At 42.1% G+C, this 13,681-nt stretch overlaps 1 protein-coding gene across 2 annotated transcripts in view; it reads right to left on the reverse strand.

The window, feature by feature from the left end:
• PALM (paralemmin) overlaps positions 1-13,681 on the reverse strand; it is a 158,516-nt gene that overhangs the window by 13,544 nt on the left and 131,291 nt on the right. For both annotated transcript variants that reach the window (XM_053702838.1, XM_053702836.1), the window contains exons 6-7: positions 716-737; positions 429-485 (exon numbers count right to left, since the gene is read on the reverse strand). In XM_053702838.1, coding sequence (XP_053558813.1) covers positions 429-485; positions 716-737 — 79 coding nt within the window. The remainder of the gene's footprint in view (positions 1-428; positions 486-715; positions 738-13,681) is intronic.

The raw sequence follows: 13,681 nt of genomic DNA on the forward strand, positions 1-13,681 counted from the left end.
ACAGCTGAGGATGGGACAGCAGCTAATTCCATCTGCTCTGGGTGTGCAGTGTTCTGGGACTGGTTCTTGCTCATGCTGCAAGTCCTCCAAGACCACACGCCTTGGAGTGTTATTAGCAAAGCAGTGTCAAATTACGTAACACAGCAGGATGTGATGCTACAGCACCGTGTGATATTATTACTTTGGAACTAAGCGGATTTGCATCATTACAGGTTTTGTGTCATTGCTTTAGCCTTTTGTGCCAGTAAAGTGTGATACTGCATCAGTGCGCTGGAACTGCATCACACTCTGTCATTGGGTTCAGCTCAGCCATGCTACCTTATCTAAAGCTCTGAAAGCCAAGCAGTGCCTACAGCAGGGTTAGGTCGCTGCCAGTCTATTTTGCCTTTAGTATGACACAACTCAGCCTGGTCCAACGTACTACTTACCTGTTCTGATCATGTCTGGATTGTCTGTTGTGTGAGAGGGCGATGCTGAAGTATGATCTGGAAAGATAAGAATCAGATATTAATAACTACTGGACTGGTCAGAGGAGTGACATCATCACATACAAGGACCAATGACAGCTGAGATAACTTTTATACTAACCAACCAGTCACAATATTCCTGATGCAGACAAAGTCCATTTAGATAAACAAAAAATGGTAACACCAAAACAAAAAAAACAAATGACAGATTGATGTACAGCAATAAAAAAAGGAAAAACAGTGGTTACCTCTTGATGCATTCAGAGGGGACTGTAACAAAGAAAGAAAGAGTTTAGTATGATCTTAAAATATTCATGCAAGTAAGCAATAATATTTATTTGTAAAAAAAAACAACAACCCATCTATAACACACAGCACTGCTAAACTATAGGAATAATGAATCATGTTATCTACATTTTCAGGGGCAAGCAAAAGGTAGTTTCTTGCTGTGTGCAGGAATATCCCCCCACAAAAAACCACTGCACAAACTGCTATATTTTATGGTAAACCCTTTGCTCACATTTCATATTTATCTATACCAATATACTTCATATTTTTAATTGTATCTCACCCCCTTCACAGGCACAATTAAATTACAGATATCAATTTACACACATAAACACATATTAACACACACAAATACATACTCAAACATAAGCTATCATGATTCAGATAGCATATGCAATTAACAACTTTCCAATCTACTTCCATCATCAAATTATGGCACTCTTTCTGAGGCACCAGCTTCTACTGAGCAAATTCACATATGGGGTAAATGTACTATTGTGTGGATGGACATGATACAATGTAGCCTATCATGTCCGTCGCACATCAATATATGCCAATGCACCAGCAGTTCTTGTGAACTGCTGGTGCAATACCGCCCACCTGCAGATTCGCGGCCAATCGCAGGGGGTGTCAATCAGCCCGATCGTATTCGAATGGACTGATTGCTGTCCGCCACCTCAGAGGTGGCGGACGAGTTAAGGAGCAGCGGTTTTAGGACCGCTGCTTCTTAACTTCCGCTTCAGGTGGAAGCATCCCCTGCTTCATAAATCGACCCCATGAAGTGGATTCTATGGTTCGGTCTACAAAATTCCAAGCTGAAACTCCAATTCAGGCAGAAGAATGCAAGAATATTTAGCTTGTTAGTAACCGAGTGTGACTATGCTGACTTGAGGGAATGAGAGGAAGTAGTCACAGGCTGAGTGCTGCTACCTCAACTCCTACAAGGATTTGCCAGCCCAGGAAAAAGCGGAGCAGTAAGAACAGTACAGTCACTTCCCCTAACGCCACTGACCCTAGGCAGGAACCTAGGTTACTTTGCATTTGAGTCACCTGTAGTGTTATGAGGGAAGGAGGCGATTTACCAAGCAGCACAGAATATCCTATAATATCTGTTGTTACTGTAATGGAACGTGGGGGAGACAGGTACAACACAACTAAGTAACTGCAGAGTGGCTATGCAGGTTGCCAGCATATGTGTAAGGAATGCACTAGCAGCCAGTGAGATTAAAAAGGAAATACAATTAAGGCACCTAGGCCAGAACGTGGCACACTCAGCCACTAGAGACGCTGGTAGAAAATACACTATATACACAAACATGTAAAATATCACTATAGTTCACCATAGGCAAGTGCACCCAACTACTTCTCTTTAGCCCTGGTATTCTACAGATAGTGATGCATCTGTTTCAAACACCAATCAATTCAAAGAAAATCCACACACCTCTGGCCTACAGTAATAACACAATAACAATCCATCAATATGAATAAGAGTACAGTATATAAAGTAATGTAACAAAAAATATTAAAAATGCTTTATTCAAAAACTAAATCATGGAGAGGTTAAAAAGCATTTCTAAAAAGAACAACAAGCTTTATCAGGGAAAATCAGGACTAACAGGCCAAAAGATTGTAGCATGAGTAAGGGCACCAGCAGTGTCATGACTAAGGTAAAGGGTATGCTTTAAAAGGACACTAAAACCCTTTTAATAACAAAATATTTCCGTTGTCAGCCAAATCTAAATAAATACAATTATACTTACCAGATAATTTCCTTTCCATCTGTATGAGGAGAGTCCACGGCTTCATTCCTTACTTGTGGGAATACAGAACCTGGCCACCAGGAGGAGGCAAAGACACCCAAGCCAAAGGCTTAAATACCTCCCCCACTTCCCTCATCCCCCAGTCATTCTGCCGAGGGAACAAGGAACAGTAGTAAAAATATCAGGGTATAAATGGTGCCAGAAGAACAAACAAAAAATGTTGGTCCGCCCAATGGAGAAAACGTGCGGGGGCCGTGGACTCTCCTCATACTTATGGAAAGGAAATGATCTGGTAAGCATAATTTATGATTTCCATCTTAATATGAGGTCCACAGCTTCATTCCTTACTTGTGGGAAACATATACCCAAGCTCTAGAAGACACTAAATGAAAATGGGATGGTAAAGAGAGGCGGACCCTATTCTGAGGGCACCAGAGCCTGCAAAACCTTTCTCCCAAAAGCTGCTTCAGCCGAAGTAAAAAAGTCAAATTTGTAAAACTTTGAAAAAGTATGTAAGGAGGACCAGGTAGCCACCCTACAAATCTGCTCCATAGAGGCCTCATTCTTGAAGGCCTAAGAAGAAGCCACAGCTCTAGTGGAATAAGCTGTAATCCTCTGAGGAGGCTTATGTCCCGCTGTTTCATATGCTAAGCGGATAATGCTCCTCAACCAAAAAGATAGGGAAGTGGAAGAAGCCTTATGTCCTCTACGCTTCCCAGAATAGACAACAAACAATGACGAAGTCTGTCTAAAATCCTTCGTAGCCTGAAGTTAGCATTTCAAAGCCCAAACCACATCCAAATTATGAAGTAATCGTTCCTTCGAAGAAGAAGGATTAGGACACAGGGAAGGAACCACTATCTCTTGATTGATGTTGCAACACCACCTTAGAGAGAAAACCTTACCCAGTACGAAGAACAGCCTTATCAGCATGAAAAACTAGATAAGGAGGCTCACACTGCAAGGCCGCAATCTCAGAAACTCTGCGTGCTGAAGCAATAGACAGTTGAAAAAAAACCTTCCAAGACAGTAACTTAATGTCAACTGAATGCATGGGCTCAAACGGAGTCTTCTGCAAAACCTTAAGAACCAAATTTAAACTCCAAGGAGGAGCGGAATGTCTAAACACAGGCTTGATTCTAGACAGAGCCTGAACAAAGGACTGCATATCAGGAAGCTCAGCGAGCCTCTTGTGTAATAACATAGATAGAGCTGAAATCTGTCCCTTTAAGGAACTAGCGGCCAATCCCTTCTCCAAACCATCTTGGAGAATATAAAGAATCCTGGATACCTTGACCTTATGCCAGGGGAATCCACGTTCTTCACACCAGAATAAGTAGGTCCTCCAAACCTTATGATAGATGCGACGGGTGACCGGCTTCGAGTATCAATCACACTCTCAGAAAAACTTCTCTAGGCTAGGACTAAGTGTTGAATCTCCACGCAGTCAGCCTCAGATTATCTAGATTTTAATGAACAAAAGAACCCTGTTCCAGCAGATCCCTGCGACAGGGTAACCTCCATGGAGGAGATGATGACATCCCCACTAGATCCGCAAACCACATCCTTCACGGCCACAATGGAGCAATTACAATAGTTTGAACCCAGAGGGCACTGCTAAGGCATCTATCAGCTCTGCCTGCAGATCCCTGGACCGCGACCTGTATCTGGGTAGCTTGGTATTGAGTCTGGACGCCATCAGATCTATCTCCGGCATCCCCTATCTGTTGCAAATCTCTGCAAACACTTCGGGATGGAGAAACCATTCCCCCGGATGAAACGATTGTCTGCTGAGGAAATCCACTTCTCAGTTGTCCACACCCGGAATGTAGATCGCTGACAGCGAGCAGTTGTGGGCCTCCGCCCATTCCAGAATCCGAGATATTCTCTCATGGCTACGGAGCTTCTCGTTCCCCCTTGATGGTTGATGTAAGCCACTGAGGTAATATTGTCCGATTGGAATCTGGTAAACTGCGACAAACCCAGAAGAGGCCAAGTCTTCAGAGCGTTGAAGATCGCTCAAAGTTCCAAAATGTTGATCTTGGCACCCCAAACAGCTCCCCATCCTGATAGACTTGCGTCAGTAGTCACAATCTCCCAGGATGGTCTTAAGAAGGATGTCTCCTGGGACAGGCGATCTGGACAGAGCCACCAAGAGAGCGATTCTCTGGACCGGTTGTCCAGAGAAATCTGTTGGGATAAATCCGAGTGATCGCCATTCCATTGCCTCAGCATGCACAACTGAAGAGATCTGAGATGGAACCTGGCAAATGTAATGACATCTATGCTGGACACCATGAGCTCAAATACCTCCATACACTGGGCCATTGATTGCTATTTCTCTCAATCAGAGAGGGATTGCCTAGTATTTCGAGGCTGGACTGTACTGTGAAGTCAGGATCAGACTGATATGCTTCAGGAAAGTTCTTCTCTGTGAAAGGCACATGTTGAGCTAAAAGAAGCCGCTTATTTGGTGGTAACGAGCCATAGAACAGGCTATTATGCTATTGTTCGTTCCCAGGTTGAGTGCTTCTCTCTTTTTATTTATGCAGAAAGCGTAAGCGCTCTATCCTAAATCTAAAGTCTGGTTCCTCCGCAGCTGGAGGCTTAGAGGCAGCCGATTCTGACCCAGAAAGAGCCTCCTGAAGTATCAGAGGCATCTTCATCAGTGGATAATCTAGTATCAGATAAATCTAACAAGTTGGTAGATGACCCCTAGGAAGGATAGCAGTATTTAACATTTTGCTTGCGCTTAGCAGGGCGAGGTAAAGCACTGAAGGCCGCAGACACTGCCGTTTGCAACTGTTTGTTAAACTCTGGGGTAGGAGGGCCCCTCCCGAAGGAGGATTAGTAGTGCAATGGAGAACTGCATGTGTAATAGGAGATGATTGCAGGGAACTCACCTCATGGGACGGAGACCCCTCAGAGGTGGACGGCTCAGTGGTACTAAACATTTTGGTATTTTTAGATATAAGTACTTTATCAAGGCATGTGGAACATAATTGAGCAGGTGGGTATACCGCAGCCTCCTCACAATAAAAACAGGTATTAGATCTTGGTAAGGAGGGAGTACCCTCCAACACATCAGAGTCCTCCATAGCTTGCGCTTTGAAGATGCACTATAGAAAAAAATAAAAGGCACCTTTATACTCCCAATGGCTGGGGCACTCACCACCTCCTATGACCCAGGCCCCACAGAGAAACCGCTTCTTCTCCTGTAAACCGCACGATCAGGAAAGAGGAAGTTAATGAGGCCACACCCGGTCACATGGAGTGCCATGCAGGACCACCCCTGCTGCAGGAGAAAAGCGCGCCAAACTAACAGGCTGCACAGTTATCCAAAAACACATGTCGCAGCATAAAACATAATAAAGCAAACCATGTATAAATCCCCCCTGTTCAATAATCTCCTTCCAGAGATATTAACCCTTGATTTCATACAGATTCCATACAGATAAAGGAATCACACTGTGACCCTGTCTTCTTACGTTATCATATGAGTATAAAATGAAACGATCTTACCGGAATCAATGCCGTGGAACAGATTCACAGCCTCTCAAGTTTGACAGTCTTGTAGCATCGCACCTGACATGGACTTGAGTGATAGAAGCAGGCAGTTAAACTCGTCAACACTGATTGTATACGAGTCTGGATGGATTCGCAGAAAGACTCTCCCTGCATCTCCAGACCCTAACCTTTGTCAATGCTCTCACTGAGAGGCTGACAAGACTACTTAAAACTCCAGTCCCATACCGAAGAGTACTACCCTCCATAAGAGACTATTCCGAATCTTCTGACACTTCTCTGCCATCCTCCTGTGAAGAAAGGCAAAGAATGACTGGGGGATGAGGGAAGTGGGGGAGGTATTTAAGCCTTTGGCTCGGGTGTCTTTGCCTCCTCCTGGTGGCCAGGTTCTGTATTCCCACAAGGAATGAAGCTGTGGACTCTCCTCATATTAAGATGGAAATTAACATCTTGTTTTCTGCAATTGTTTTTTAATAGCCAAACTCCACCCATCACTTGTCTTATTTGAAGGAGCTAATGCAGGTTTGAGACTGCAGGTGTCATGGCTAGCCACGGTCTATGTTAGTATAAGATCCATTGCTTTTTGGTTGTTATCTACTGAAGCCAAAAATATGTAGCGCAGGGTTAGCCCTAAGAAGTCTGCGGTGTGTATTTATAGTTCAGAGAATTAGAAAAAACACAATTTTTAGAGGTAAATTACATGAAAACTGGGCAAAATAAATAATGAAAGTATATTGCAAAGTTGTTTTACTATGCATAACAAAACATTTTATATTAAAATTTTAAGATGTTTAATGTCCCTTTAACTATAGTCTTGTGGAAAATGTAGAAGGTTTTGGAATAATGTCAGATAGAGAGGATGATGTCAGGGGCTTGTGCAGCATAATATGTTGCCACTAGAGTTCTGTTTTGGCTAATACATTGTGGCATAGGCTTTAAAGGGATATGAAACCCAAAAATGTTCTTTTGTGATTCACACAGGGCATACAATTTTATTATCAAATTTGCTTTGTTCCCATGGTATTCTGTGTTGAAGAGATATCTAGGTAGGCATCTGGAGCACTATGTGGCAGGAAATAGTGCTGCCATCTAGTGCTCTTGTAAATGGATAACAATCTTGTAAAACTGCTGCTATATAGTGCTCTAGAAATGGACTGGCTCCTAAGCTTAAGTCCCTGCCTTTCAACAAAAGATACTAAGAGAATGAAGAAAAATTGATAATTGAAGTAAATTAGAAAGTTGTTTAAAATTGCATGTTCTGTCTGAAGCAAATATTTCTGGTTTCATATGCCTTTAACACGTAATGATTTTAGGGCTAGATTACATGTGGCACGTTAACAGTTACACGCAAGCGAAAGCGATATTAGAGATCCACTGAGTAATACCAGCGCCTGCTAATGTGCACTTGTATTACAAGTAGACAGAAATGCGAACGCGAGAGCACTCCCATAGGCTCCTATGGGAGCCATGTTCTCATGCCATGAGACACGGCATGAGAAACTACGCAGCGAAGGGGGAAAGTAGCGCAGCAATGGCAGCAAAGTGTAAATATATATGTATATCGCGCCATGCTCCACCGAGGAGAAACCGCCACCCTCATCCTCCTAGACCTCTCAGCAGCCTTTGACACTGTCGACCACAACACCCTCCGCACCCGCCTACACAACGCCGGCATACGCAACAAAAGCCCTGGAATGGATCACCTCCTTCCTCACGGGCAGGACCCAGAAAGTCAGACTCCCTCCCTTCTCCTCCAAACCCACACCAGTCAACTGTGGTGTACCACAAGGCTCTTTGCTGAGCCCCACCCTCTTCAACATCTACATGGCCCCTCTTGCAGCCATCCTCCGACGCCACAACCTCAACATCGTCTCCTACGCCGACGACACCCAGTTAATCATCTCACTCACCCGAGATCCCACCACAGCCAAAAAGAATGTCCACGAAGGCCTGATAGCAGTCGCCGCCTGGATGAATGACAACCGGCTCAAAATGAACACAGACAAGACTGAAGTCCTCCTCCTCGGACCAAAAAAATCTGCATGGGATGACTCCTGGTGGCCCACAGCCCTCGGTCACCCTCCAACCCCAACCGACCACGCACAAAATCTAGGCTTCCTCCTGGACTCATCACTCTCCATGAACCGACAAATCAATGCCATCACCTCAACATGCTTCCACATCCTCCACCTGCCACGAAAAATCTTCAAGTGGATCCCTACCGAAACCAGGAAAACAGTCATCCACACCCTTGTCAGCAGCCGGTTGGGCTACGGCAACGCACTCTACGCCGGCTCCACCATCAAACTCCAAAAGAGACTCCAACGTATCCAGAACGCCTCAGCCAGACTCATTCTCGACATCCCTCTCCAATGCCACATCACCTAACACCTAAGGAACCTTCACTGGCTCCCCATCAACAAGAGAATCACCTTCAAGCTGCTTACCCACGCGTTCAAGGCTCTACACAACATCGGACCCGAATACATCAACCACTGTGTAAATTTCTACAACCCTGCCAGACAACTACGATCGGCCAACCAAGCACTCGCAGTCATCCCCTGCATCAGCAAATCCACAGCGGGCGGAAGATCCTTCTCCCACATAACAGCAAAGACATGGAACACCCTCCCGCTGCACCTCAGACAATCCACCTCCCTTACAAAGTTCAGAAAGAACCTCAAAACCTGGCTCTTCGACTGAACGCCATCCCCTCCCCCCTCCTCCTATCTGCTTTCCCCTAGCACCTTGAGACCCTCACGGGTGATTAGTTAGCGCTCTATAAATACCTAATAGATAAATAGATAGATATGTGTTAATATGTGTATATACTGTATATATACATATATATTTACTAAGAACACACAGTTCCCATAGACCGCAATGTAAAGGCACTTTTTTTTTTTAGCCCCAAAAAACTGCTACGTGCAGTTTTCTTTTTTTTTTTAAAAAAAGCTAAACATTTTTGTTTTAAAAAAGAAAACTAACACTTGATTTTGGGGGCATTTGGGGCATTATTATCAAATTAACCAGAGATCTGATCTCTGCTTAATTTTATAAGCGCTAATTGCTACCACAATCTCGTGGTAGCAATATCCAGCCACTTGTAATGGCTGGTTATTTATCATGGTCTCGCAAACTGTCAAATGTGCCCGTTTGCCGGTGCGTGATAAATTAGCGTTCCACTTGTAATCTAGCCCATAATTAGAATGAACCTGTACTGGTGAAGCAGACTTCCGGCTGGGGGTGGGGCCAACAGGTAGCACGCAGGTAGTGTGCTGGTAGCTACCAATGGCTCTATTTTCCTATGTGATAGGAACGTTACTATTCATCAACCGCCCGTAGTTAGCCTCGTCCTAAGAAGAGGTATTAGGACCGGCTATTGATCCTCGGATCTCGGAGAGGAAGTCAGCAGAAGGCATAATTGCTCTGTGGCTAGGAGCACCTGGAGAAGCTGCCCTGTTTCTCGGGTAAAGCACTCTGATACACATAATCGCCTGTGGTAAGGCAAAGATGGACGTTTGATGTTGTGTGCAAAGTCTGTAACCTGAAGAATGAACCTGTCGTTAGAAGATTTTGTCTAAATTTGTAGAAGTCAGGCGTTAGGTGTCTGACTGAGGCATGCAATTAACGGTCTATCTGACATTCTCCTCTTCCATCTAAATATTGTACGTGGCAGGGGGTATGCTTCATTCATTTGGTATTACATTACCAATATTTTCTTTTTCATCAGCAAATGCTAACAGAGAGCTACTGGCACTTGTGTAAGCAAAAGCTTGGCCAGATATCTAGCCAGAGCACTGATCATGTGAGAGCTGTGTATATCTAGCTTTTGTTTCTAGCAATAGTATTTGTAAAATCTGCTAGCCAATCCTAGTGGAAAAAACATCCAGGGAGGCCCGTCATGTGAAAAGGCCGTACATAATGACCTAATTTTCTATGTATGAAGGTCATTCATTAGTATTGTCAGAGCTTCCCCTTTTTACAGTATTTCTCCTTGTTTAAATGTATCTAGTTTATTTGCTATAACAATGACATTGATTCATGGAGGCTCGTTAGGCTGTCAAGGGGCATTATCTTTAAGATGAGCCTATGAAGCCGGATGATCAAGCTCCGAATGGAAGCTGAAGGCTCGCCGGAAACAGAAGTTATGAAGCAGCAGTCTGCTCTGAGGCAGCGGATAGAAATCAACCCGATCGAATGCGATCGGGTTGATTGACACCCCCTGCTAGCTGCCGATTAGCCGCAAATCAGCAGGGGGCGGTATTGCACAAGCAATTCTGGTGAACTGCTTGTACAATGATAAATGCCAACAGTGTATGCTGTCGGTATTTATTAATGTGCGGCGGACATGATACGCTACGCTCGCACTTTAATAAATATGCCCCTATGTTTCGAAATTCATTGAGGTTGAATTCACCTATTTTTTCTAGCAAATTGCAAGAGGAAGTTCATCCCATTAACATATATAGTTGCGTCAATTGGCCCAATACATGATAGCGCCCGCAGCAAACGAGACTTACTAACAACACGGAAAAACAACAATTACAAACGCATTACTTGGAAACAGATTTCCTGAAAAGAGCGGAATGTGGGTGGGGTTGGGATTTTTCAGCATGTAGGATTTGTTGTGTTTTGTTACATCAACGTTAACTAGGTTGTCCCTATTTTCTTTAATTCATATAGGAGACTGTATTGATTTATCCACAGAAAAAACCTTAGACATTAAAGGGACACTAAACCCAAAATTTTTCTTTAATGACTCAGATAGAGCAGACAATTTTAAGCAACTTTCTAATTTACTCCTATTATTTTTCTTATTTCTCTTGCCCATTTTTGGCCCAGAACCTGGGTTACGCTTGCTTATTGCTGGCTAAATGTAGCTACCAATAAGTAAGCGCTATCCAGGGTGATGAACCTAAAATAAGCCGGCTCCTAAGCTTACATTCCTGCTTTAAAAATAAAGATAGCAAGAGAATGAAGAAAATTTGATAATAGGAATAAATTAGAAAGTTGCTTAAAATCGAATGCTCTATCTGAATCATGAAAGAAAAAATTTGGGTTTAGTGTCCCTTTAATGGTGGCTTTCTGTAGAAAGATAAGAGATTGTGATTGGCCCCTTGGTTTGTAATGTTTTGTGAAGTTGTTGTATTTCACAGAAAGTAAACAGTTGCGGGGGACAGAAGCGCCATTGATTTCATCAGAGCTGATCTTGCAACTTGCTGGCTGACAAGGGGCGGTTACAAATCTTTTTGAATAATGCAATTTGTGAGAGGTGATGTTGCTGCGAATTTTGTCAGTGAGATATTAGTTCTCTAAACCTTGAGTTCTACAACATGAATTAAATTCTTACTAAACCCGTAGAAGGGGGTTAGGAGTTTGGGGGGGGGGGGCGGGGGGTTGTTAAGGGGCATTATCACCTTTCACTGTCTATTAGTTTCCACTCCCAGTAGTGTCTTAAACAACACTTAACCTCTTTGGCAAATATACCTGACTAAAATATATACAGAGGACTAATAAACCCCTTCTATGACAAAGTGACCCTATATCTTAAACTCACTCACTGATTTGTTATGGTATTCCATGTCTTTTTTTACCTACTTGTTCCACTCTTCAGACACTTATGCACCCTCTTAAGCTAGTGTTGTCACAGTTACTGAAAAAGCACCAAGCTTAATAAATTAAATCAGAGTAATATTGTTACTACTGATGTTAAATGACCATGAATTTCAAATGGATTCTTTAAAAAGCATAAGATGTTATATTAGAGGAAATGTATTTCTAGTTATGATACCTACATTGGTTTAAACGTAAAAGGGACAGTCTACTCCAAAAATCTTATTGTTTAAAAAGATAGATAACGCCTTTTCCCCAGCTTTGCACAATCAACATTGTTATATTAATATATGGGTCATATAGATAACATTGTGCTCACTCCCATGGAGTTATTAACGAGTCAGTGCTAATCAGCTAAATGCAAGTCTGTAAATAGCACTGAAATAAGAGGGCAGTCTGCAGTGGCTTAGATAACGTTAATAACTGAGATAAAAAGTATATTAATGTTTTTTCAAGGAGTCTGTCCCTTTAAACAGCCAATAAGGATGCTAGTCCCAGGACTTGCAAGGGAGTGTGCATCTGTCATGTGTAGGTACAGTCATGTTATTTTCCTTTTCAGTTTAAGGAAGTTTACTGTGAAATCTCATAAGATCACAGCAAAGCAATGCATTGCCTCGGCACTGCTGATGCTGATTGGCTATTGTTTTTTTTTTTCTTTTAAAATTGCAGCTCTGCAGCAGCTGAAGCATAACTGTTCATAGAGCACTTACTCTGGTGAGCTGAGGTAAAATATCTTCCCTTTTTACAAAGAGATGTTCAATGGATATTTTTATGTGTGCTTTTTACATTTATGCTGCATCACTTCTCAAGTGATTTAGCATATGAGTATTATGTCCCTTTATGATGATGTTAATGAATTATGAAGTTAATAGAAAACCACACAATAACCAGGTTTTATAATCTATCTTTTTAAACAAAAAAACATTTTGGAGTAGACTATCCTTTTAAAAAGATCAGCCATGCTGGTAAAGTACTGTCTAGGTGGGAACTATATGCTCTATTACCCACCTCTCTCTTCCTGGATTCTAACATTTTCTTGTTTATTCTTTCAGCAAATCTCTTTTCCTTTGAAACCATAGTGCATGATTGTTAAATCTAGCAACCTACAAATAGGTCCTGACTCCAAACATCACTTCTGTGTGTGAGGTTTGCAGCAGTGATATCACCTAAGCAAGGGCTAGGACACAGCTGCAGGTACAGTATGTTTTGGGCAGGTTATGTGTTATGAAGCAGCAATTTAACCCGTTGATTGCCTATCTGTGTTCTGAGCTGTGTTTTGCTGTTAATTTAACTGTTTAATTACCCTATGAGTTTTGCTGTTAATTTAACTGTTTGATTACCCTATGAGTTTTGCTGTTAATGTAACTGTTTGATTACCCTATGAGTTTTGCTGTTAATGTAACTGTTTGATTACCCTATGAGTTTTGCTGTTAATTTAACTGTTTGATTACCCTATGCTTTGGGTAACCAAGGGGTGAAGTCACTCTTGTATGTGTGATATGTATCCTAATTTTTCTTTGATTGCGTTTAGGTTTTGAACAAATTTGTATAAGACCTGTCTTACTGCATTATTCCTTTAACACCCCATTGTAAGTATGGATATTCATATAATATAGGCAGCTACATATTCAAACCCAATTTACAAAGACATATATTACAATCACTCCTCTTACTTTAAATTACTTTGAAACAAACCTGATTTTACCAGTTGTTTAGAACACAGATCACATTTAATTGTGTAAGAAATATGTTTGTTTATTTATATCCTATTGTTTTACCTCTTTGTTTAGGTCCACAGTATAATCTTGCAATTTAGAACAGTAACTGTAATAAGAGCTACATATAACTATATAATTGGTAGTTCATTTGGTAGCAATACAATTCACGACCACAAGGAGGAGATGTTATCACGCTTATCAAGATAAAACTCCCCTGCCCATATAGGTATAAAAGTAATATTTGTAATACTATACTACTATGTATGTGGTTATATATAACTAACCTGATAACGATATAATAAGACTT

This window comes from Bombina bombina, chromosome 2 (assembly GCF_027579735.1).
Source record: "Bombina bombina isolate aBomBom1 chromosome 2, aBomBom1.pri, whole genome shotgun sequence".
Lineage (NCBI taxonomy): Eukaryota > Metazoa > Chordata > Amphibia > Anura > Bombinatoridae > Bombina > Bombina bombina.